The sequence below is a fragment of the Apteryx rowi genome, unplaced genomic scaffold, assembly GCF_003343035.1.
Source record: "Apteryx rowi isolate R43461 unplaced genomic scaffold, aptRow1 scaffold_681, whole genome shotgun sequence".
Taxonomy (NCBI): domain Eukaryota; kingdom Metazoa; phylum Chordata; class Aves; order Apterygiformes; family Apterygidae; genus Apteryx; species Apteryx rowi.
The window spans coordinates 419,575-446,878 of record NW_020450962.1 but is presented as its reverse complement, the minus strand read 5'-3'; the positions used below and the strand labels follow the sequence as shown (position 1 = coordinate 446,878).

The 27,304-nt window shown below is 40.8% G+C and overlaps 1 protein-coding gene across 8 annotated transcripts; it reads right to left on the bottom strand.

Annotated features, from left to right (window-relative positions):
- Positions 1 to 806: 806 nt before the first annotated feature.
- NPHP1 (nephrocystin 1) lies at positions 807 to 26,803 on the bottom strand. 8 transcript variants are annotated; one of them, XM_026086108.1, is made up of 20 exons: positions 26,702 to 26,803; positions 26,563 to 26,627; positions 23,358 to 23,418; positions 22,781 to 22,917; positions 21,635 to 21,839; positions 21,204 to 21,305; positions 20,223 to 20,314; positions 19,737 to 19,779; positions 19,126 to 19,210; positions 18,286 to 18,380; positions 17,422 to 17,550; positions 15,147 to 15,221; positions 13,931 to 14,041; positions 11,360 to 11,442; positions 9,486 to 9,562; positions 8,293 to 8,392; positions 7,547 to 7,659; positions 5,114 to 5,187; positions 4,069 to 4,113; positions 807 to 1,244 (listed from the first exon to the last, which is right to left on the bottom strand). In XM_026086108.1, exons 1-20 carry the CDS (start codon positions 26,768 to 26,770, stop codon positions 966 to 968), a joined length of 2,040 nt encoding a protein of 679 aa, XP_025941893.1. In that variant the 5' UTR covers positions 26,771 to 26,803; the 3' UTR covers positions 807 to 965. The 8 variants fall into 8 exon arrangements, 5 of the variants coding, with proteins under 5 accessions (XP_025941893.1, XP_025941896.1, XP_025941894.1 ...); XM_026086111.1 differs by lacking the exon at positions 26,702 to 26,803 and adding an exon at positions 24,267 to 24,445 and having other exon boundaries at positions 26,563 to 26,604; XM_026086109.1 differs by lacking the exon at positions 15,147 to 15,221.
- Between the last annotated feature and the right edge of the window lie 501 nt (positions 26,804 to 27,304).

The window sequence follows — 27,304 nt, the reverse complement described above, 5'->3', positions numbered from 1 at the left end:
CTGAGCTGTGCCAACACTGCCATAGAGAGATAGCATGAGCCACACACGATYAATTCAGAGGTCTTAAATGAGGGAGGAAAAAAAAAAAAAAAGACACCTTCCATGGCCAATTCCACACCATGCTGGGGCAGGAACATTCCCTGCAATCAAATTTTGTCCCTCTCATTCTTTCAAGCCCCGAATATTTTCCTTCCATTCCTCTTGCCTCCYCCCCTTTGTGTTCAGACTTCTTCATGCTCCCATAAGCATCCCCCCTGTCTCCCCCCCACATAAACACCCACTGGACGCGTGGCATTGCTATGCACAAGGGAAGCAGCATGCCCTGAATTCCCACCAACTTTTATTTTTATTAGGTGGGTCAAGTACATTCCTATGAATAACCCAACCTTTTCTGAGTGGGAAAGGAAAACAGTACAAACAGTCTAAATAAAGAGCAACCTGCTGTCCATTGATTGGACAAGAGATGAATTTTTTACTCACTGGATGACCTTGCTCAACAGCATTCCTAAAAATCACTGCTATTTTCCTTGCCTAACTACTACCAGTCTACTTGGGTGCTGTGACAGAGTCTTTTGTTCAGGACTCACACTGACTAAAATTTAATTGGAAATTAATTTGAAGTTGCATGAGAAAAGTGCTGCCTTAGCATTAGTTCAGCTTAGGTGCACTGCAACACCCAACTTGGCTACACCAGGCACGTGTAGTAACTGACAACCATAGCCTTGTCTAACACTTCCAAGTGGAAAATTTAAAATATAGTTTCCATTACCTAAAGTGATAAAATATTTTTAGACTCTCTCTAAACGTTAGTGTTAACATATGTTAAAATATTTATTACAATGCAGATAGTACATTAAAAAAMCTTACAAAATCTGTTTTACACAGGCACAGTTTCTCTGCGTTAAAAATTCATTTATATTATTATTTGATTCTTTTATACCCTGTATTGTTCTTCTGTAATCCATTCATACTACAGGATTGTTTTTTCTAGTTTCTCCTAAAAAATCATAAGTCAACTCTGAGATATCAAAGGCTTTGTGAGTGTTTTCTGATGCCAGCAAAGACTGAAGCGCACCATCATTCTCCCGGCTCTTTTTCAAGAAGTCAGCAATCACCTTCCAGCGAGACGCTTCAGACTCTTCTTCAGCCCACTTGTGACTGGGGAGGAAAGTGGACTGGAGGACAGGAAAGACAGAGTCATGGTACACCAGGACAAACAGAGACTTCAGAAATTCTTGGTCTCTCTGTGAAGAAGAAAAATATTTAAAAATAGTGCAAATATGCAGTGCTTTCAAGCACTTCTGCAGAGATTCGTATGTACACAGTAAAAAACAAACAAACAAACAAACAAACCCACCAAAATCCAAAAAAGCATTCAGCTAACCCTCAATTCTCAGGATAGCAATGGGAGATTCAGCCTTGCTAAACAAATGTCAGTTAGCCCAGACAAGCCTGAAACTCACCYCTGGAACTATATAAAGCCTGCAGATTAACAAATCTACCCTCCAATCCACTTTTCCAAACACCAAAGAGCGATATACAGCCAAATCTTCAGATGCCACATCTGCTCAAGAGGAAACTTAACGCCGCTTACCTTGTCAGTCACAAAGGCTTTCACACATGGGGAGTTTCTCCAGGGAACCACATTGCACCTCTGAATAAACCACCCAAACGGAACACAAGCTTCACAGTATGCAAAAGTTCCCTTCGCCATCCTCATACCTGATTTTCAGATATAATCTCTCACTGAAATTTGCCCAAGGCAGCATTGCTGTGTAGTCTGATATTAAAAATTTTGACTTAAGAGAAATCTCAGCTTTGCAACCTTCTATAGCCCTCCTCTCTCTCCATCMTGATGATCTGTCTATGTTCAAGAGGTCTTAACTACCAGACTCCTCCTTGGCCCACAGGGGCTAACTACCTGTAACATCCTTCTGCTTCAATACCCCRTTAAACTCCAAGACACAACATTTAATATCCTCTCTGGTTACCTAATGACATAACTCAGCTACACTAAGAGAAATTGTTTCTGAACTGTACTTAAGCTTGGCTTAGGTGCACCACAAATGGTCAGCCTTGATGTTTTCACACCCTACAGTGCCAGTTATCTTTTACAAAGCAATCATTTGACTAAACCTATCTTCATCCAAATAAGCCCCTTGTAAAAGACTCTTAATTTAGGCTGGGTGAATGGAGGAAACAGCACACTGGAATGTTGGAATGGTAGAGAAAAAGTAAGTGTGAATGCCCTTTTCTTCTTTTATTAATGTTTAAATATTTAATATTTTAGGATTAATGAGAGTAGTCTTAATGACAGTTCCCTCATTCCTCCCTAGTTATATTTTTGTTCTGGAAATAATTTTGTTGGAGGAAGATTTATTACTATGGAAAACCTGAGGCCTCTGATGCATCAAATTCACCTCAAAACTTCCCTGCTTTCAAATTTATTTTTGTTCAAGCCTTTGCAAATCTAAAGGAGATCTTTGCACTTTTTAGCTGCTTTGCATTAAGTGGCTTGTGTTGCCAATGTTACCATAAAATAGCAATCTGTACAATGGTTACTGAGAGCCCTTTGCTCAGGGTGTATGTATATTTCTTCATCAAATATTAGTGTACATGGGCTTCTTCCCATATCCTCTGCATGCACAAGTTGTTGAGACTGTGTTTGCAGGGGTCCCAGGGCAAGCGCACACATGCTCCCTGCCTTGGAAGCTCAAACTCCACTTGCTTCTCTACTGCCCTAGGCAGAGAGTTGCAACAATCCCAGGCTTCTCACAGCAGCATGGCTCTTAGCAGGAAATAAGGCCACGCTGTAAGTAATGTTATTTCACATTTTGACAGGTCATTCAGTATCTGGGGAGAACGATACCCTCCCAGGTAATGACCAGTTTGTAAAACCTAGAGACTAAGAATCAGCCGACAAGTAATAAACACTGAAACATCCTTGACTGATTTACTTTAAACAAACACAATTTGCATGCCTTGTTTTCCAAACACACTAGAAAACTCTCTTCCATGCAAGAAGGACACACACAAAGCGCTACCTCCTGGAAAACTCATTGTCCACTGAGACTCTTCTAGAAATGTTCCAGAAGCGTGAGCAATGAGACTGACATTGACATCTCTTTCCTACCCCTGGGAGGATGAATGGTTCATGTCTCAGCAGGTGATTTAGCAGCTGTGCGTCWTATAAGTAGGCAAGGAGGAAAAAGAACTAGCTGTCATGCCAGGCAGCAATCCTGTCATGGGAGTGGCACATCACAAATCAGGTAAAACTGGATGGTTCCGGGATCCTGAGGAGCTACTAATTCTTTGAGCAGATCAGCTTTCATTTCAGATGAATGGTTTTGAAAAAGCTGTTCTGAGGCAAGGGCTTTTTGTTTCATATTTTTGCATAAATGGAGAACTCTCCTTGTGTATCTATTCACTAGCACGCACAATGAATGAAATATTCTTCTCTTGCTCCCAAGAAGTGAAATGTCTAGGATCAACAGCCAACGCCTTTCTCATATGTATGGCTTCTCTTTGTTCAGCAGATAGGAGATAGGACAAGATACAGGTAACCCTGGTGACATGGCCAATTCAGTTCTTCTGCAGCTACCTACCTGCCAAAATGGGACAACTGTTTGCAGTAGGGAGATTACAAAATTTGGGAGCCTTTCTCCCACCAGAATGTGGGGGAACTGGGGCTCAGACGTGGGAGGAGGAAAGATTGTTTTGTGGGCATGCATAGGTCCTTTTGTACGAGTGGAAAGCTTTCACCAGCCAACTCTTGGAAGCGCATCATGAAACAGAGCCATGTTTTGGATATGGACCTATCATAGCTTCCCCATTAACAAACATATATAAACACTGAGACAAAAAGTTATAAGTTAATTTCATTTTCCTTCTTTTTTAGCTTGCTATTATAAATATGGGTAAGAAATGTGAAGAACTGCATTTAGCATATCTATATTTACTAAATATATCTATGGTGAGAGGGATAGTTAACTAGCAATAACACTGACAGAGAGCTTCTAGTTTGAATTAGATCTAACATATGTCAAAGAACCACCTGTAATACATTACCTTCTCGGATCTCTTCAAAGTTCTTTCTTTATCCACCCAAGCGCTCTAAAATGCAATGTAAAATGTTACATCAGACAGACTGTGGAGATTTAGAGAAGTTCCATTCTTAGCTGCAAAAACCTCTCTTACTGCAGTCCCATAACAGTATAAGCTGCTGTTGCAGTCCCATTTTCCTTGCATTCCTCATTCCTCCCTTGTGTCATTTTAGGTGATTTAAGCAAACAGCCATTTCACCTGATTTTACAGATGCAAGAATTTTCAACTATCAGAGCCATATAAATGAAATGAAGGGGATCTGCTATTTAGAACAATCAATCATAACCCTGGTTGACTTTCTCTACCCTATAAGCACGTATTATTTTTTAAATCATCCGACCTTCTGAATGCAATGCAACGTGGAAAAAAACAAATGCAAATCATCAAAACCTGTGTAGAACTTTAAAACCTTTGTTTGATTGCTATCCAAAAAGAATAGGAAATAACTAAGTGTTATCAAACAACATGTGGTTTCATGCATGACAGATAAACTACCTTGATGAAATACTTTTAGAGAAAAAAATACAGCCTAACTCCAAATATTGACAAGTTTTAACAGCAGTGTCCTTTAAGCAGAAATAACTCAGCTGCTGTTGTCTAGTACTGACACCTGAAAGGGACTGCAGTGTAAATACGGTGAGCACTGTTCTGCAACTGCCAGTCAGAAGTTAAGTCAGCTCTTACCTGTCATGAATGCAGTACTGTCTTAGAGGCTGGACAAACACTCAGACAGCTAATCTACCTGAGCAACGTGTTGCTGCAGTTACATGGCTAGCAGTGCTCAAGGTAACTAATTCATGTCTTTGCATCCCTTCTAAATGTATTCACACATTCTGTTGTGATTTTGAAGGTGCTAAGGCACAAGAGATCTGCACATATTTCAATACATAACTTTTCCTGTGTGTGGCTTTTCCATCTATCTCTTCACAGGATAAAAAAGCTCAAATTTTGCAAGCTACCTTGAAGCCCTGATGTGTCGGATGTATTGAACCTTATGTAGACAACATACCCGAAGTGCATCCATCAGGTCTGGTTGATCCATGATTTGGGGGAAAGTTGCTAAAATAGGATTACARATTAAATCTGAAACACAAAACAAGCACATTCAAGGATGAGGAAGAAAAAGAATGCATTTCAAGACAGAAGACTAGCTCTCCCTAGTCACCGCCTCCCTAGAAGACTTCAGAGGGAAAATTAGCTATAACAATACTCCACAGCAACAGGGAAGGTAGAAGAGCTCTCTAAGAGCTGCATTCTCTAATGAGAGCTTTCTGTGGCAAACTGTCTAATAGCTACAACCTGAGAGAGAAGATGCACACAGAAGCTCATTGCCAGTTTATGAGGAGACGCCGGTGAGCAAAAGACCTCACTGATTTAATCTAAGGGTAGTTTATGATCTTTTTCCCCCTCATTTCTGCACCTGTCTTTTTTATAAACATCTGACATTGTGCTGCCTGTTTTGGATGTTATGAATAAACACTCTTCCATTTTACCTTAATCTGGCTTGTGTTGTGTGTGATTTTATGATAACCAGATAACAACTGGCATGATAAATTTACCAAATGGGCACATCAACAAACTGTGTAGGTCTCCTGCATGCCCTCCAGACTATCCATAGGGTCATAGATGGGTCCCATTTCAGCTTAAGMAGCAGGCTGTATCAAAATCAGGAAGGGCAGACCTGTCTCCCTGTGAGTGGCAGGAATCAGCAAGGTGCTCTGTTACAAAGCAAGACACAGGAATGCATGCTTAAACCTCAGTGGCTGTGGGGGACTGTCATATTTAAGTCAATGAGACTGTGGATAAGATTATAATAGTACTACAGGTGACATATAGAGGAACTTTGGTCAAAATGCTTTCTTTCTCTTGTGATTTTAACTATTTAAGGTACACTTGTTTCTTCATGTTGATCAAAAGTAAACAATACATATTTACTAATAACAAAACATTTCAAGGAAGTAAGCCAGAACCAACTGCTTTCTGCAGAATATAACAGTGACTTTAAATTGCCTATCTCCAAAGTTTTAGTTGACTTTTAAATAACAGGAGCAATCTTTCGTTACATCAGAAAAAAAGTAGAAAATAGCGATGACAGTGAGCTATTGGAACAACTTCTGAAGTCCTGGGATAAAGCTTCCACCATTTCAAATCAAGACCGAATCAAAATGGATGCAACATAACTCCAGAGGTCATCATCTTTATTTATTAGCCTGCATTATAATGATCAAATAAAGTAAGCATGGTGGTTCTCAACCAACCTTTTAAAAACTAAGCATTTTCAGTTTCTCTGTGATTAGTTTATTAAATAAAACATTTATTTATTAAAGGGTCTGATGTTTCAGACACTGAGCGCTCAGGATGTATATTAAAGTTCGTTAAAATCAGGATGGGAGTTAACTTCTGAGTACCTTTGAAAGATGAACCTATAATTTTGATACCTGAATACTGCTAGAGATTGTAGGTTTAAAAAGTTAGCATGTGCATATGTAAATTTTTTTGCCTCGGGAATAGTTGATACATAATTCAGTCTGGAGACAAGACAGAAGAGAAAACACATGAAAGAATTGCTTCGCAGTATTGATATAATTCACCCATGGCACAGTTAAGAAATGTAAATTTGCTCTATTTCAAATATGATTTTAAAATAGAGAAGAATATAAACTATTATACTTTTATTGAAAGAAAAAGGTGGAAGGAAAAAGATGCAGAGTTCTAAATCAGAGCTATTCCACCTCTCCTGCCTCTTCCTGTTCCATTGAAAAAAATCAGGAGTTGGCCCTAATGACAGAAAAGTTTGCCTGATCTCTTCCACAACTCACAAGAACAAACATACGCTAGAAATGAATGAGTAAGCCTTTGTGAATGTCTAATCTCTCATTGTATGGGTAGTGAAAAGGAAACATTTCCAAATAATCCCTTATCTATCCACATAGGAGTGTGGGGGGGGGGGGTTGATGCAAGTTTCATTGAAAACACTTCATTCATACTTCACAGCAAACAAAACTATTCTTGCAGTTTTTGCATTCTGCTGTGGGAACTGAAGTCAGAGCAACTCATTAGATGCAAGTTAAAATATTACTAGTTTGAAATGCAAACACACTGATGGTAGCCACAGTGAGAGGTTGTTTTTTTTTTTATCAACAGGGACAAAGGTTTCATTTTGTCCCCACCTGCAGACTGAAAGTTATAATACCGAGACCCTCTATGCAGAGAGTGTGACTACCTAACCATGTGAGATGGTCAGACCTCAATGCCAGCACTACTAGGGGACACAACTCTAAGAGTACCCCATATCAGTGAGAGTTTCCCCTGCAGGCCCCTGTCTAATTTTATGAAGGGGAAACTTTGGAGAGAATAATTCTCTTTAAAAACCTGATCTTTCTCCCACTGAAGTCGACATGTTCTCCATGCTGAAGTTCTTCTCCACAACAGTAATTCTTACCAGCACTTTGCATGCTTATTCTGTCTTTCAGGAGTGCATCACCAAGTATTTGTCGATAAAATATCAAGAGATGGATGTAGCACATACTACCAATTAATGTTTCTGGTAGCAAACTATTGGGGGAAAAGAAGGATATGAAGTTGAGATTTTTATTCAAAACTGTTCCTGCAAAACATTGTTCTCCAAAACTTGAGTAACAACAGATTTATGAAGATACCTGTATTAGCTCATACTGGCATCTTCACGAATCTATCACAACTTTTGAAGACATACATAGATACAGCTATAATATTAAGTTTTAGGGAACACAAAAAGATTGTAACAGATCAGGATCAATTTGTAAACTGTAAATTCACTTACAGAGCTATATATGCCCACTTCCATTTAAGTTCTGAGGTTTATAATAATTCTCTGAAGGTTTCATTTAAACACATACACACAAACTTAACATGAAAGCACTGAAAGCATTTTCCTGATTTCCAGAGCCTGGGCCAGACTTCTGCTGCTGCAGTTTTCCACCTTTTCTCCCTTCCCCTCCCCTTTTCTTTAAAGCTTTCTCCTTCACTCTTGGGGGCTTTTTTTCCCCCCCAACAAAATAGCTCTAAGCCTCAAACAGATCTTGAGTACAACGTGAAGGTGACAAAAACCTCAGAGTCATCCATAGCCAGTGTTCCAGGGATCTCTGGGACCATTCTAAATTATCTGAAGTACTTTTTCATTTTGTTGCAGCATAAACAAATACTTACTTCAGGATGTCTTTCGACTGCATGCTTAATGACCTCAGTTTCACAAGAAGTGCAGGTTGCTTTTTGAATGTTATAATTTGATGAAAAACACTACCACTTGCTTGAGAAATAAACAGCAAAGCATAAAATCAGTCATTTTGAAMGAACATTAAGAATTATATAACAAGAATGGACACTTACATTTGGTAAGAAATGTTTTGCTGAAACTATATTATTGGTTTAAGGATGGGCTAAAGACCTGAAAGAGGAATAGAGCGCCTGAAAACTTTTCTGCATTTTCCAGTTATATCAACATTTGGTCTAACATAAGCTATTACCTCTCTCTGGAAAGAGTGGATTCATTATAATATACATGGAGTAAAGTGGAGGTAGGTGTCTTTATCTGAAAGGCAAAGGACCTCTATAACTTGCCGCAACATGTGTCACTGGCAAATGGATGTTATTACAGCTTCCAGAGAAAAGCCATGGCACCTCCTGTGTAGTAACACAAATGATCTATCATCTGAAAGAACTCTTAGCAAAGTTTCATTCAACCCAACAGGGAAGAACTAGTGCAAAAGCTCTGTAGCATTTTTATGCACATGTGGAAAATACACATCCACTCAGTTGATGATATGGGGCTTGAGCAGCAATGCAGAGCTAAGGAGTCCCTTCCTGCTTGCTTTTTCAGACTCCATGCTGCAATCATCACTTCTTCAGGCAAGCTCCTTCTCACTTTTTGGCGAGCTCTTTCCATGTAGCTCAGTTCCCTGCTACAGTTCACAGCATAGCCCATAACCTGTTATGTCTGTCCCCCATCATGCCAGGCGCTGTACAACAGGGATAGAAACAAGCTGGTCTGGCTTGGGAACTCTATAGACCAATGTTATTGCTAAACCTTGCACCATCATCCAATAGGCAAGAATTGTTAAGTGTGATTAAAGAAAGAATTGAACACATGTATCAGAAGTAATCCTCAACCTACAAACACCAGAAATTACAGAAATATTGGCACTGACAGACAGTTCTGACACCCACCAGCCCTAACAATCAGTTATCTCCTAGGCAAACTGACAAAATGGCAACACATAACACAAAACCAGGCTGTAGTAAAGACCTGCTAATGAGAGCCCCAGCTGAGTATTGCATGCTGTAAAATAGGTAAAACATTTGTTGTATCACTTCATTTATGAAATGTTTAGGAGAAACCACACCTCGTCTTGATATTGATGGGTCAACCTCAACACCTCTCTCATAGGGAGTACCACCATTTAGTAGCAGCTCATACGTCCTGTGAAAGAAGAGCAGCATAATTAAACTAAAAAAATATGTGTGAGAAATGCACCACGCTGTTCTCTGAGAAAGAAACCAACCTGCTATCTCAAATAAGGAAAACAGACAAGGTGCTTGTGGTTATTACTAATATTTTATATGAACTGACTAAGCCCAATTACTAAGTAACCAAAATTCAAATGATAAATCTGAAATTAACTTTATATTCATACCATTCTGGAAAAGCAGGTGGACAAGAGATGCTAATGTTACAAGCACAACCTTTTTGCCTAGTTTAAGTCCTAGGAACTAATGGTTACTGCACACTTAAGGATGGAACTTTTAGACACTGAAATGTATTTTACAAGGTGAGAAAGCTAGCCAATCTTAGTTTGGAAGTATGGAGCATTTTTAATATTAATTTGTCTTGAAGAGTGGAATATTTTTAATGTTAATTTCATATATTTCACACCTAGATAAAAGAGCAGATTAGAGATGGTGCAGCTATTCCAGTGGTTGATGTACTGTGAAATGAAGGTCTAATCTAGTTTTCTTCTTCCAGTTTGGAAGAACTGTCTGTGGAACTATAAGGGCATATAGTTAAAAAACAAAACCACGCTCTAGCGTGGTTAGTTGGACAGCACAGTTTTCATTACAGTCTTCCTGGTGGTCTTTATCTCTTTGTATTGATTGCAGAGATAATCTAGAGAGCAAGACAGTAAGGTGGGGTCAGCTAGCAGCCTTAGTACAGAGATTGAATAGCAGTAAGAGTATCCCTGCTGCAAAGAAGAGTGGAGAATATTTAAAAGCCATGTGCAGAGATTAAACAAGTTCAATGGAAAACACTGAAATGATCTAAATAAAAGCTATATCGTACCCTATGGATAGAAAAGAGGGGGGCAAATTAAGTTCACATCATCAGTGCAAACAGCATCTCCTATATTAAATATTGCATCTCTCCTTTATTTACCATTCTCTGAATGGCAAAAGAAACCTACAGAAATCACACACACATAGGTCAGGTAGATAAAAAGAAAGAGCAGAATTAAAAAGGACACTCATCTTCAGCTTTACTTAATGTTTTGATTTTATATAAACAAAGTTCTTAAGAACTTCCTACTAACTCAGACATTTCCATAGCTTTAAAATTCTATTGAGGACTATTTTTAAACAAATATTAACTTGCAGCATTTCAGACCTGAATGTTGGTTCCAGGGAGCACTTTTCCCCACACAAACTTAGTTTGTTTGAACATGCATTGTGTGTGGAAGTGTCACCGAAATCGGTCTCTGGTGGTCCCTAGTGGTGTCAGAAGAGGTGTCACTCAGCATCTTGCCATGAACTTTGCTCTACTTTTCCGTACATGGTCTCAACTTGGCTTACTTCCTTGTTGGAGAAAAGCTGTCTTGGTCCTAATCTGGGCTCCAACTGGCTTCTGCTGGTTTATCTGTACTTTCTCAGGATGTATCAGTCCCAGCTGCACCTGTGTCCTTGGGTATGTTTGTCTGAGGCTCCTGTTGAGACTCCTCCTTGTCCGAGCTGGTAACAGTTCCCCCACTCCCCCCCTTTGAGCCTCTTTCTTGTCTGGGGCCTTTTGGTAACAGTTGAAGAACCAGCATTCTCGCTGGGAGATTCAGCACAACCTGCATATTAGACTGGATTATTATACCTGCCCATATCAATGGGCAAAATTTGAAATATGAACTTTACTCCTAGGCTAACAAGTATTTATATTAAAAATAAGCAAGAAAGCAATATATAGAGAGAGGCGTGGAATGAGGGCGAGCAAGAGGGGAAAAAATCAAAACCAACTTACTTGGAAGGAACAGGCACTCCATCAGAAGTAAAAAGCTTCAGGAATGCCCAGCCACAGCTTAACTCTCCTCTTTCACCTGTTGACTAGAAAATAAAAGAGCAACTAACTCAAGCAGCTAAACTGGAATGAATGACTGAACCACAAATAACTATTTAGAATATCCCATAAAGAATTTCCCTTAAAATGGTAAGACCCAGATTCACGGTAAGCAAACACTGACAATATCACATTCGCAGGCATCTGAAGATATTTTACCAAACAGTTATGCTGAAGTTGATCCTTAATAAATATATTTAAGAGACCGGGATTTATAAAGACATGAAGTACACACTTAAGAAAATCATAAGTATATCAAGCTCCTGAAAATAAAGAAATCCACATATATAAAGGTGAACTCCCCAAACCTGCAATGATGTTCTAAAGAGAGAAAGGAAGGAAGGAAAACAAACAAACAAACATAAAAAACAAATGAGTTAACCATTTGATTCCAGGGCTAACAGTTTCCCAGTCAGTGACCCTGCACATCAGAGAGCTTTACTCACAGTACCAGAGAGACAGTGCCTGGGAAATGGATGGGCTGGTACACAGGATCAACTCCATCTCCAGCCTCTAACAGGTCTGCTGCATGACCCTGAGAGTTGCCACTTCACCTTTCAGGACCCCAGCTTCAATACATATAAAGCGGGGGTAAAGATTGTTCAGTTCTTTTTAAGGCAACCTGCTGGACCAAGCAGAGAGATTAAGACCCAGAAGCACTACTAACAGCTAGGAATGTGTACACCCTCCAGCCTTCATTTGACCTCATTCTGTAAACAGAGGAGACAACTTTACATAATTGTGACTACTCAGATTAGCAGAGAAGGACCATTATGCCCCATTAGGTCTCTGTGAATCATCAGTTACTGACATGTTGTTCATCAGCAGGACTTAAACAGCCCTGTTTCCTACAGATTTACATTTGATTTATCCCCCTCTGCAACAATCCCACACCTCCACCACACTATCAGCATGTCTCTATTCCACATTGTGACCAGCACTGCACTCTTGCACCTTCAGGTTCTCTCTATGCCTGGTTTGTGTGCTCCCCTTTCCTTCCATTTCCCCAAAGCTCATTAACTACCCCACAGTAACCCCAGCTCCTTCCCATACCCCCTACCCAGAAGGCAGACAAGAGCAGAAGTTACAGCTGGTTCCAAGCAGGCAGGCAGATCAGAACATGTAGCAGATCAAAGAACAAACCATTACTAAACCTTCATTGAAGCTTCCCCTCTGCCCAGCCACTGATTTTCAAGTGTGACCTCTGCATCTTTGAAACCTCTAACATTTTATCTCGTTTGGCTGAAATTAGACCTTACCTTCCAAAGTTATTTAGAGCTTTCTCTCTCTCTCCTTGTGCTGTTAAGCTCTGCACTCTGCCTCCCACCCAGAGAGCAGTGGTCAGAAAGGGGACAAGGACAAGGGACTGGAACTCCCCACTGAGCTATGCCACCACCCCTGTAGACCAGAGGCAGGAGGGAAGCCTTCTGTGGTGACTAGAAGCCCTGCCTGCCTGCACTGCTCTTGAGCTCTAAGCTTCTCAGTATTGCCACTGGCTCTCTACACATCAACTTCTATTCCTCATCCTTAACTACAGGTATGAATGAAAAGAGATAATATATCAATACTCCCTTATTTGCAACTTCTGTCTTTTCAGAATTCCACTGCCCACCATTTAATACCCTGCTTGCTAACCTCATTACCCCATTTTCCATCCTTCACCCATGATTGACTTGACTGGCAAGGTTTACCTGAGGAAGATGAGGACAATAATGAAAACTTGAGTGCTCGGAAACAGACTGCAAGAACACTCCAGTCAGTCTTGTAAATGAAATAGTTGAGATGTTTCAGAAGAGCGATCTGTTCTGAAAGGTCAGCCACTAAAAAGACAGCTTCTCCTCCAGATATTAATATTTCTTATGCTCTTGCATATATCCTCTATCCATTATATTAATTCTTACAGGAAAAGGTACTTCACTATCCATCAAATCACTAACCATTGTACTTTTCAGAAGCAGACCCTAGATGGATAGAAGGATATATCTGTATCAACTGCAGCTAGAAACCAATGTCCATACTATTTAAACAGTTCGAATTTTAGTTTCCAAACTATATAGCAGAGCAGTCTGAAATGAATCACATTGTAAGCCATTCAGTTGGAACAAAGAAACAGAAAAAGCAATGAGGGAACGATGAGAAAATTGGTCCTTTGTGATCACACTACATGAGATCTTTGACAGACTAACAGAAATTACGTCGATGTAAGTAAAAATACATGCAKGCCCACTAATCAGAAAATCTTTTGATTTCCCGACATTGACTAGAACTTAAACTCTTCAGAAACCAACATCTCTCCTCTCTTTCCCAAAAGCCAAAACAAAGACAATCTTGTAGTAAGCTACATTCAGTTACACTTCCATTTGGATCTCACAGTTCAGTATTGAGATGCTGCAGCTTAAGGTAGAATTTAGGACAGCAGATTCACTTTATAAACATGTACTTGCAATGATTTATTCTGCAGCTTTACACACTTACATTGCGAATATAAGTGATGCCAAGTTCAAATAATATGCCAATGTCTGAAGATGAAGAACTGGACCTGACAAAACAGTCACCATCCAGCAAACTGGGTAGAATGCCTGTTACCTAATACAGGAGGGAAAAAAGTGAATGCACATRTTTAAAAAATTCTGATTTTTAAAGGCCACTGAAGACATTAGACATTCACATCAGATCTTAGACCCGATTCCATGATATATAAAAAAGTGATGAGTATAGAACCAATTTCAGTTGAACCCCCTGCTCCCCTCATTCTTTATCTTGCCAAGCAGCATAGCTATGCTAGCAAAGTACTATTTTTGTTGTTGGCGGTGACAAGCCATCAAAGAACTTTAGATGTCAGAAAGCATTTAATTCCCTCCAAAAACACAGCTACAACTGGGGTAAAACATGATAACTCTTACAGGTGTGACTGTGACCTTACACAACACCTAGCTGTAGGAAGGAGTGCATGCTTTATTTATGAAATCAAAGCAAAAGCTCATGTGAAATTGCCAGTCTCTTCCCTTCTCCATGAACACCATCTAGTGTGGGCCTAATATCAATTCATACTTAACCAGTGCTGTCTGCTGGATCATCAAGTCCTCCTGCTGCTTTTTCTTCTACCTACTCCTTTTCTCCAAAGTGTTTGTTTGGAAAAAAAGTCTGTTCAACCATTGTTCAAGGCGTCATGGCTACAGGCCAAGGAAGGCACTAGCACTTCAGTTATCCTAAGTGTTATTTCAGTTAGTCTGAATTCACATACTTCAGCAAGTGTTTTCTCTTCTAGATGTTCATTTCGGTTCTGGGAAAAACAACAGTGTTTAGCCCCTTGATTAACAGGCTTGAGATCTAGAGCTGACCAGTTGTAGGTATGTCAGCAGTTTCTTCCCCCAGAATCCCTTGACTCAGGAGAGAAACAACTACTGCATTAATCAAGTCAAGAAAGGTCCTGTTTTAGGGACAAGCAAACAGCACCATGCATTGGGTTTTTTGCATCTGCTCTCCACAGTTACTCAGAGGCTAAGACAGCGTAGTCACGGAAAGACAATTAGCTATTGAAAGCCAAATGCTCAGGTACAGTATTAACCCACTGAGAATTCCTTGTAATACATTTTATTTCAGCAAGAATGCAGGAAGTAATAGATATCTGCAAAAAGAACCTGTAAATAGATAGTTACTGGCTATGTCATTTCCTGAGCTAGATACCTACCCTTGGAGAAAAGGTCCATGTTTGGGGATTTTTAGGTTGCCATGTAGCTCTCACTGTATGAATGTTACTGAGCACCTAAAACATGAGAGCAGGGAAGACTACTAAGACAAGTTTTCCTAGAAAGCTATGCAGCTTTAAGAAAATGCAGTATTATCCAAGAYTAATCCAACCATCTGCATGCAACAAAGATAAAATTACACTTGCTCTTCAACTTCATCAGATAGTTTCAATTTAAAGGACTACAGAGAAAGTATTCTCTGAAGCCACGCACAGAATCACCAGCAGAGTACTTTCCAAGGATTCCTGCTTCATAAAGTCCAGTAATATAGTCTCTTTTCCCCCAGGAGCATTCAATGGAACAGAACAGCTAAACTGCCAGATTGTTAGTGGTAGGTTACACGATAAAAAGCTCATCTCCGCACGCACACAAAGGAGCACAGAGGAACAATAGCAGGGAGGAAATCTGAATAATACTCTGACCCAGCTACTCCCAGGCTCTTCTCTACAAACACAGAGGCACAATGGCAGGCCCGGGAACCCCAATTACACACTCAGAGAAATGGAGCCTGCTGGGGCAGTCACAGAAGAACCATCAGTCCTATGGGCTGGGTGTGACACGCACCATAGTGAGTCAATGGGAAAGGCTCCCCTGATCACCTCGCAGACCAGAAGAGGTTAAGGGGCCTAAGGGTAAGGGACACATTGTGGCATGCAGGGGAAGAGCATTTGGGGATTGCACAAGACTTACTACGGAATCTTTATGGGAGTAACCAAAGGTGGGAAAAGAGAGGGATCAGGTGGTTCAGGGAGGAACAAGGGTGGGAAAATAGACAGAGAAGATGATAAAAGGGGCCAGTTGCCTGTAAACAGGTACTGGTCAGTACGTTGTCTGGCCATACCCTGAGCCTGATCAGTAGTCTGTCCTGTCCTCTCATTAAACTCCATTTCTAATTATTTTCCTGGGTGGGGGACTCTCTATTCTGTGTGCATGTGTGTGTATGAAGGCCTAAGTGCCAGCAACTGGAGTCAGACCATGAGTCACAGAGTCCTGCGTGTCTGGAGTGCCAGCAACCAGAGCGAGTGAGGATATGTGTGTTTGTGTGATTGTTACCAAAGGTCGGTGACATGATCACAAACAAATATCAAGCCAGACTAGCCAGTGAGTGGGCCTTGAGAGCCAGGTGTGCACACGTGTGCGTCTCTAGAGATGTCGGAGTCCACAGGAGAGTTGGCTACTAGAGGGACCAGAGGGTTTAGGACAACTGCTGGAGAGACTGTGGGGCATGAGGGTCAACTGAGACCCACATGTGTGTGTCTCTGAAGAAGGCAACTGGGGGAAGGAAGGATTCAGGGGCCAGCTACCCACAGTGTGCCTGGCTGGGATGCACATGTGTTCATGTGCATGGGTGAAGRGATCTGTACCAGCAGCTGGAGTGGGACTGCAGGCCTTGGGGGCTCATACATCCAGGTACCAGCTACTGGGGATACTGGGGATCCAGAGGCAAGCTACAGGATAGACTGTGTGTCTAAGCCCAGCCTACTGGAGGGATCCACACTGCATATGTCTATATAATTCCCACTAACAGACCTTTATCTTGATCAGCCAGAGACAGGAGCAGGTTGCTAGTGCTAATCGTGTTTGTGTATGAGCTGAGTGTTTCTGTCTGTGCTGATCTTTGTGGCTGGCCTGTGTGTATATATATGTGTATACAAGTGTTTGTGTGGGTGCCTATTGGACATACATGCTCGGCCTCGCTATTCACCGACTTGGGGGGCATGGAGCTGTGGCAGCCTAGCCTCCATTAGGCTACCAGATTCAGCAACCCCTAACAGTTAAAAATATCAACAAAAATTCAAAGTTCTATCTTTCTGAATTTAAAGAAATTAATTTTTCCTAAATTTACATCTATTGAGGTGTGTGCGTCTCCAATGATTTACACAAATATCATTAATTTATATTGTTAATTTCTTTACCATATGCCACACATTTTCAAAAAAGCTGTTTGGATTTTACATAGTTATGAACAATACGTGAACATTATGTTTCTTAAAAAAAGAAGAAAGTTTAAATTATTACACTCCAAGAAATGAGCTGAAAAACACCACAGCCTTACTGACTAGATTGGGTTATCAGCACATTCATAGTATTTTCAAAAGCAGCTAAGGAACTTAGGGATCTTTCACTTTTATTGAGACTACAGTTCCTAAGGAACTCCTGAAAGATCCTAAAGCATTACACCTGAGCAAGACTTTTTTTGATAGCCAAGCAACTTACCCGATTGCCATCAAATAGACAAAGTCGAACATGTCTRCTGAGAACCTGTATGCTGACTCCTGGGAGAGGAATCATTTTACAGCTCCATAAAGTTACAATCATGGATACTCGAGTTGCTCTTCGATGGATCTGAAATACAGACAACAAGAAGGATTAAATCTTTCATACAGGCTCTTCCTGTATGTAGTATCATTTTTGTGTTTGTTTATTAAGAAGATTAAGTGTAGGGTTCACTAGATTGGATTCTTCTACCCACTGGTGAAGCACTAGCAGCAAAACTTCTTCATAAGTCTTCTTCAGCTCTCTTCTAAGGACATTACTAAATATCTTTAGTGCAGCAGATAAGAACGGAAGGRAATATTGTCATGAGTTTCTTCCCTAAGTATTTCAGGACTTATTGGCAATTACAATTTCTGAGCTGTTGTTTTTCCAGAATTATTTTGTAAATAGTTTAACAATGGTGCAAAATAAGATGTAATTATGGGTCAGAATGAAAGCAGCCAAATGAAATGAGTGATTTCACAGTGACTTACAGAAGTTCAGGCTTTAGGAACTCAGACTTGTCAGCCATGCAGATCTGTTTCACCCCAGACAGGAAAGAAATCCAGAAGCTCAAGATGAAACTCTTACGTAAGACTCAACATGACAACTTCTCTTGATTTTTTGCCTATTAGTAGAGTATGATAACATCTACTGCTTAAGGAGTCTATACTGACATCAAAGAAATCTAGCATCTGTTTCACAGCAATATCTACCCACTAACACGACATGGTTTTTTTAGGTTGCTAGTAATTCACACTTAGAGATTCTGTTATTTCCCTCTTAACACAACATTATCATAGCTCTCTCACTAGTAATACTCACAGTATCTTTTTCAGAGTTCCACACCAAGTCTTTGAAAGCCAGTTGGGAGGGAGTAAGTTCAGGCTGTATAAAGTAACTTGCTCGAAACTGATTACCTACAAGAAAACAACATTTTATTCTGTTATTTGCACTCCCTCCCCAATTCCTTCATCCTGAAGGGATTCGATTTTTAAATTTTGCCACAAAGGAACAGACAACATTTTATCTATCCCAACATACTTCTCACAACAAAAGGAACTTTAAAAATTCTTAAAATTTCTATAAATTTTACTGTCACAAAATGAACAATGCCCACAATTCAAATGTAGCTAAAGTCCATTAGAATATTTGACTGATCCAAAAAGAACTTTGGAGGCATCTTCTAAAACTGCCCTTTAGAACGTGCAAAACAGTCTGTACGCTTTCTGCAGTGTTTCATTCCAGAAGCACAGTAATAAAAATAAATAAATAAATCAAGAAAAAGAGCTATTTTTGAGACAGTTTTAAATTAATAGAAAAAAGACATGAGATGTGCAATAAATTCTGTGAAGAGACTTCAAAGAGCTCCAGAAAAGAAGGGAGGAAAACTATATATATATATATATATATATATATAAAAAAAAAAATCTATTTCTGCAGTGTCAATAGGAAGCCTCCTCCAAAGAGGAAAATCCTGGAAGTCACTAAGAAATTTGTTATTGTCTTTGTGTGGCCAGGATCTCACCCAGATAAATAAAGACTGAATTGGAGGGGGCGGGGAGGGGAAGTGTTTTCAGATTACTTAACCAAAAGTAATGGCAAAAGAAACTCACCACAGATGCTTAAGAATCCTGCACTGCGATTATTAAGAGAAAATCTTACCTTCTTCTAAGAGCTGGAAAAGTGTGGATAGGCGGAATCCTGCAGGAACGGCTCCCATGGTTGCCAATATCTCTACTGTGTCATTCTGCTCAAAGAAATTTTGATATTGGCATTCCTGCTATTAAATAGTTAATTCTATTCCAATTTACAGCTCTCAGGCAGCCAATATGAAAGGCCTGGGGCATCAGTCAGGTCTTCTAATTTGAAGCTAGTTTAGCCCATTCCCAGAAACATCTTTTATTTTGTTTTCTGTATGACCCTAGGCAGATTCCCACTTTGCTAAATCCCACTTCCATTTCAGAGAAGCACCATAGCAGCCAGTTACAGAACAAAACCACACCCTTGAAACAAGAACTGGTGAAGCACTACTATGGCAAAACAACAGAAGACATCTCATTTGTGTCTTCATTGAGACACACAGGCTGGGCTGCAGCCTATTTCTAAAGCATTAGAGAACCTTAACTTTTCTTGCTAGAGAAAACAAGCTAGAAATGCTCATTAAAAACACTCATCTGTACTATAAGATAAAGCATTTAGTAAAATACCAAGCTTACTCTGCATAATAATTAATATTATGGTAACTTAAGTTACTATATAAGAAATATACCTACCTCTGTGACAGCTTTTCTTACAGCACTCCAGTGAGAATCTGTCCTGGAAAAGAAATAATATTATTCTTTTATAAATGCATCACCCCCATGCGGACAAAAATTTTTAAATGGAATCCATGTGTTTGTCTTCAAATACCAGAAGCTTAGTATCTCAGATAGATACGGTTATTAATAATGACATATTTCCAGCTACCAATACTAAATAGTAGAGTGGCTCATGAGCTGTAACAYGACCCAATACATAACCCAGTCATTCTTTCATTATATGAGACAAAAAAGCAAGCCAAAACAAAATTTTCCCCAAAATCTAGGAAATTATGTCTCCAAATTGAAATTGATAGAATAGAGAAAAATCCAAGCTTCACTGAAAACACAAAGAACCAAACACACTGATGAGGTATTCTAACTGTAAGTAATGTACTGCCATATTTAAGGAGACAGGGAGAGTAATTATACACACATTTGCTTTTGCATCACTACATTTACCTTTTTTTAATTTTGGTTCCATCTGCTGTTTCATCTACCACCTCTATCTGCTCTTCACTTTCCTCTTGGCTTTCTTCATCTTTATTATAGACCTGCAATTCAGATACGGAAGGTGTTTGCTTTTGTCACAGTTCTGTTTTAAAAAAAGCTTTCTCCCACCATAGCATGCCTTCATAGTTCAGAAGAGGAGTTTTTCCTGTCTGCAATGACCTATCACTCCCGAGCACTGTAACTGTAGAACAGACCCCTTAGTTCCGCAGCTACAGTAAGGGACCAGAGTATTCTTGCAAGGGCATGTTGAACAGGAGAATGCATTTACAAGGCACATTCTTTAAAGAGAAAAATGCATCAGCATCATGAAGTACAAAGTTAGCTACCCAACCCAGTCTTTAGTTACATTCTGAAACGCTCTGTCCCATGATGTAACGGTCAGACTAGCAGGACTCAATCGATCCAAACTGTGTGCCCACATGTAAATGTTTGCCACAACTGCATACTGGATGTACATGCACGGTACACACACCAATGTGTGTAAGCTGCTCTCAATAATAAAAAGTTACAGAACTTCAAAATTATTTTTGAAAAGGCTGTTTTGTGTTAAATTACAAAATACTCTGCCTTCCATACGAATTTCACATTTCACATGAGTCATGAAAAGTATGAGTTATTCCATAGCAGGCTGGGGCCTTCAGAGTTGACCTTTAGTGACAAAGATTATCATTTTCATATTTAAGAAGCTTCTCTGCAAAAACCACGTCACATCAAAAATCACGTCACATTCTCCCAAGGCACAAAAATACTTGTTTTTGCTAACTACCTCCATACACATACATACATGGTGTTATTTGAAAATAACTGGCAAAATAGCATTGTGTAACCATGTAAGCATTATTGATAAAACAGCTATATAAAATTGATCATAACATATATATAAGATAACAGAGATTATTCTCTAATGGAATAAGGTGACAGCACACTAACCGCAAGATAGGTTTTAGGAACAAGGCCTCTCTCCCCTTTTGAATTTTCAGCTACCCACCAGCCATCGGCCTTCTTGTCATGTATAAGCAGGACTTCACCTTTCTTCACCATCCGAAGGAGAGAGAGAGACAAAACACAACCAATAGGTTTAAACCCAAGTATTTCAAAAAGGTCCCAGACGTGATTGCTATTCAAATTCTTCCCATAACAGGGATCAGAGACTACCACTACAAATTCTGCCACTACAGAAGATGGCAAAAGGACACTGGACTCCACTAGGCCAACTGTATACTGGGAAAAGCCATTTCTCCCCAAATTCTGCAAGCAAATGGCTGAATCCCAGAAGTATAGGATTTAATTATAGTTACTGCTTAGTACAGGATTATCTGCAGTAACAGAACAGTGAAAGAGACTTTTATAGACATATTTACTTTAAATGTGAGGTCCCCTTCTTGCTGTGCGTTGAAGTTTCCCACTGCAATACATTCTTTAACATCTGGATCATCCAACAATTTATCTTCATCTTCATCATCTGCTTCATCACTGTCTTCCTCCTCACTACTTTCTTCATCTTCATCACCATCATCCTCTTCATCTTCATCTTCTGTTTGGGCATCCTTCTGATGCCCCTCATCCCTACCCAAAATAAAAAAAAATACATCAAATTATTACAATTTTTATTTTTACAGAACTTCTCAAAATTTCTCTAAAAAGCTTGCAATACAGGCTTCTCCACAAGTTTATTATCCAGATATAGAATTTTCATGCCTGCATTTTACTCTCCAGGCCAATCTGAAGAAACTCYAAAATCCCAAAGGTGTTTCATCCCTAAAGGTAGACACCACAGTGCATTCACTCCTCTCAGGCCACATTTTTTTTTTCCAGTCATTAACCACCATCCTTAGAAACATCCAGCAAGTCATTCTTGACTGCACCAACAAAGCAAGCCCCACATGAACCAGCTCTTCAGCACTTTTGCTCTTGAACAGTCACATGCACTGTTATTTATGGAATACTCTATTCTGTCTCCCCCAGTCTTTTGAGAAGGTCTCATTTTGCATATCTTGCTTTTATAACCCTACTACTCTTTCTCTTCATCTTTCTCCTCAGTGGCAAAATGGCTCYGGCCTCCAAAGATCTTAGTGAAAGCTCACTTTTGTGGCACATATTTCAGGTGTAGCACCTCTCATCGCGCTGCTGGTGCTTCTATGTTTTTCATCCTGCAAAGTTCTCTCTGCCATCCAGCTATGAGAAAATATGGGTAACACCAAATAAAAAAAGAGAAACGCATCAAGAGGAGAAAGTTTTCCACAAGAAACAGACAAGCATTAGGTCTTACTTTAGTATGTGGGAGGACCTTAGCTTAATTTCTCTCAAAGCAGGCAGTGCCTGGTGTTAGTGCACCAGTAAGTATACACACATCTTGCAWGGCCACACACAGAAAACATCTTGTCCATCATTTTTTAACTACACATTAAGATAACAAAGGAGATGTACTAACAACATTTCAGGGTCCTTTCCAGCCCTGCATGTACAATTCTATGAAAGTGCAGATTATAATTATTTAAGCTACTTACACAGTGTAACTCATAGTCACATTATCCTGATCCAAGATCAGAGCAAGTTTCTGCAGCTGCTGAGAGAGTTTTTGCAATAGTTTCTCTTCTTCTTCTTTCCTCTGATTATAATTCCCTATAGGTGCAGGCTCATCAGCCTGAGAAAGAAGAATATAATAAATTGCTTAAAAAATCAAAGCTAAAATTCCCCCCAAAAGTTACTTTTCCAGACATGTCTCAACAGGTTTTACCCTCCTGGGCTGCTGTCATCGCCTGTTCAGTGACACCTGTCTTGCCCTCTTACTCTGCCAACGTGAAATTTCACGTTAAATTTCAAATCTGCATTCTCCACTCCCAGTATAACACATCTGGTTGACAAACATTTTAAGCCCAGAATTTGCACATAATGAAGCATAAAAATATGCTTTTATGTAATATTTGTATTAAATGTTTCTCAGAGTCCACAATCAGGGGTTATACAGTGCTAGGCATTGCTCTTGTCCTGAGGCACCTAAAATCTAAGGACATTGGTGTTCTCTGAACATTCAGTGTGATGCATTTTGAGAAAAACCACTAACATATTTCTCTACATACTTACCTTTTTCAAATTCTGAAGTACATTTGTATTCTCCTCTACAGATTTCTTCAGCTGCATACATCTGTATTGAAAGCAAGACAGATAGACTGTGCTTTCTTATCTCTGATAAACACGTAACCCAAATCATGCATAATCACTGAAATTTGTAGATTTAGATACCTGGACCTTCACACAACTGTGCGCACATACAGCTTCACAAGTACCAATACTTGCCCAAATGGCAGCTCATAAGCCAAGAATTTAGTGCTCCTTTACAAGAGGTATATTAACAAAACTATTTAAAATCGAAGCATCAGTAAAAGATGTAGAACAGAGAAATAAAATGAAATTGTCATCTGGCCCTCAAAATTTTTTGGTGACAATCAGACAACCACACAAGAATCCTTGAGRAACTGAAAGATGAAATAGCTAAACTGTTTATTATCCGTAATGTGCAAATGCTCACTTAAAACTACTTCTACCTCTGAGGACTGGAAAGCAGCTAGCGTGTTGCTTCAGCCTGAAAAAAAGATAAGTGAGAAAGGGCAGGACAGAGATCTGTACAACTATGAGAAAAATGGAGAAGGCAGATGGGGAACTGTTGTCGGCTTCTTCTTCCAATGTAAGGATGAGAGGACATGGAGTTAATCTACAGGGGCTAGACTCAAAACAACCAGGAGGTGGTTCTTTCCATAAGATGTAGTTAAACCCTGCAACTCCTTGCCAGGAGGCACTACTAAGAATGTGACTTCATGAAAGGATTAGACAAATTCATAGAAAAAGATAAATCAACAGATACTAAACACAACCAGGATGTCTGAGTGCAGTGGCATGACTGAGGCCACACCTGAGACGATGAGACACAGGGAGAACATTCAGGAGGTATTTACCAGTATGCTGTACCTCTATGATGTTTGCGTACACACTTACCTGTACATACATTATTTCACAGGCATATGCTGTCACACACCAAACTCTGTACTAGGCCGACTGCTGACCTAGCCCATTATGGTTGCACTTGTCCAGCACCGACTCTAAGGAAAGGTGCTGGGGTTAACGCAGGAGTAGCACAGTAGATTGCAGTTCCTCAGGGTGGGAGCTGTGTTTTTCTGAAATGATCCACAGTTTTGGTAACACTAGGTAAATAGAAGCCTACCAACAGATTCTGGTGACTCCTCTTGTTAAACCCAACACCGACAGCAGAAAAGACTACAGATTTTAAAAGCAAAACAAAACTAAAAAATCCTTTCCGAAAGAGACCAGAGGCCTGTGCTCCACTTGCCTTTCACGCCACACAATGCCAGCCAGGTTGACCAGTTCTTTTGCTGGAGAAACTTCAACAAACTACAGCTTCATAGAAGGGAGGAAAACAAACAAATCCCACCAAAAGTGTGCAGTGCACATAAAACTTGCACTTACTTAAGCTTCTCTTTCCCTAAACACACCTGCAACACGCTGCTACAGCTCTGTGCTTTTTTTCCCCCCTCACTTAACTGGTCAAAATCATCTGCATAAGGCTGGGCTATACAATGTGGCAAGGCTAGCAACCCTATTAGCAACCACACTGGCTTTACTTGGAAACGGACATTACCATGCTTCCTCCTCTAAGTTTTTTTTAATTTTGCACTTTATAGACCTGCCAGAAATATTTGTTTAGCAGTACTAAAACACGGTGGATTTAAAATGTGCCTGTAGTGATAAGTTCTCCAGTTAACGATTACAAGATACTTTTTTTTCCTTCCCAGGGAATATGGAAGAAATTGATCATCACGTGCTTTTTCCAGCCCATTCCTTTCCAGGGGGCTGATCTCAGATCTTCAGCTGCCCGCTTGAGCAATTTCCAGTAATGCCATGCTGATGTAGAATGTTTAATTTGTTTTTCAAGAGCACAGTTATGAGAAAGCAAAAAAATGGCTAACGTGTGCACAACTGAAGGCTTTGCCGAGCTCTAAGCAGCATTAGGGTAGAGCAGTAGGTAGCGCCTAGCAGCACAAGTTGCTTTCTCCATATATGCAGAATTCAGCTCTAAAAAGTGACAGTACAGCATCATGGTGACATCACTGAACACTCTTTTTAAAAGTGAAAACGAAACTTGCTAGTGTAATCTGCTCATTTACACACATCTAAATAAATAAAGAATGGTTCCTAGGTGAACTTCTTACAGCTACCCATACTACTTGACACATTAAAGGGCTTTGTTATTCAGAGGGGCCCAACCTCAACAGACACTGGGGTAGGTTCATGTCGCACCCCTCTAGGTCATGTCAATATTGCAGCAACACAGAAAATTGATGCCTAGTAGCTGATGGGCCAAGGACTAGCCTTCAACTGCCAGGGTAGCATCTACTGTTTAAAAATCCATTCCTTGTCTTCTCTTGCTAAAATGCAAGAGACCAAATGGATGGGTTCTGTAAGATGCAAAATATACCACAGTCATGTAGGTAGGACTGTTATGTGTATTCTCATAGTCAACACAGGAGCAGTGGCTAGGTCATTAAGTATCTGATCCTGCAAACATTCAGGGACATATTTGGCTTTACAGTCATTTCATGTCGTACTGATGTAAGCATGATCCGTCTAGTCAGGACTGCAGAAATACATCACTATGAATCCACAGGAACAACTGAGCCAGGCTCACACTCTGCACAAAAAACAGCTCCCAGCTGTGCCACATATAAATAAGCAGATGATTTTTTACAGCACAGACATGGGGCAGCTGAACAGCATGCACACCTGCCTACAGACACAGAGAGCAAGATGCCTGATTACATGAACCCATGCACCATCGAGTCAGAGTTAGGAACTGGGGACTCTTTTATGGGCAAAAAAAATAAACTAGCACCAAAGCCTCTTCCCAACATGGTGTTTAGAGACAGGTTTATGTGGGCATCAAAGCAGAGGCAGTGGGAGGCAGCCAGCTCGGCTCTTCTCCTCGGGATGCTGGCGTGGGTGGGGGCCACACCCAGCAAGCGCAGAAGGGAGAGGGCAGAGCAATGAAAGCCCTCGAAGGCCCTGACAAGCGGGATTTGGGCTGACAGCTCTAATAACTGAATTCACACGGGTTAAAAGTGGAGCAAAAGGCTGAGGACGGGACACAGCCTCCACCCCCTCCCGCACGGGCTGCGTCCGTTGTGTTCCCCACGGGAACAGGGGAGCGATGCCGGGTCGCCGGGGCGTCCGCAGCCCCGGAGGGCAGGGACCTCCCGGGCCCGGGGCGCCGCCTCACCTCTGCGACAGGGCCTTCTGCTGCCCGGGGGCCAGGGCCGCGCTCTCCGCCCGCAGCGCCGCCACCTGCAACACACCACAGCCGCCGTCAGCCGCCGCCGCAGCCCGCCTTCCCGCCCGGCGCCGCCGCCCCGCCGTACCTGCTCCTGCAGCTCCCGGCTCCGCCACTGCACCCGCTGCAGCGGGCCCCGGGCCCGCCGCCCCGCCATGGTCGCTAGGCAACGAGCGCCGCGGCGCGAGGAGATGGCGTCACGCCCGGGGGCGACGCGCTCTGCGCGCCTGCGCGCTCCTACCCGAGAGGAGGCCACGCTGGGCGACAGGCATGCTGGGAGTTGTAGGCCCCGGGGGACCTCGGCGAGGCCCTCTCCAGGGTCACCGCTAAAAAAGTACCAGCACGCCATTGCTAAAATAGGTACAAACTGAACTGAGCACACGTGGCTTGAGCCATACGCTCCGGTGAACGGCATCTCTGTTCAACACAGGATCTCAGCTCCATTTGGTAAAGCACACCCAGGCATTTATATCAATGCAACTTTAAAAGGACCAAAACCTGTTTCTATCCACAGACTACTTTATTCAGTTACAAATCAACATTTCATGACATTAAAGGGCACAGAACAGGGTTGTTTGTTTGTTTGTTTGTTTTAATTTTTTTGGGGGGGGGTACTAGTATGCCAATGGGAGCTGTTAAATTAAATCCTCAAAATTCTCTCTTAAGGCAAGCGCAGTACATTACACCACAT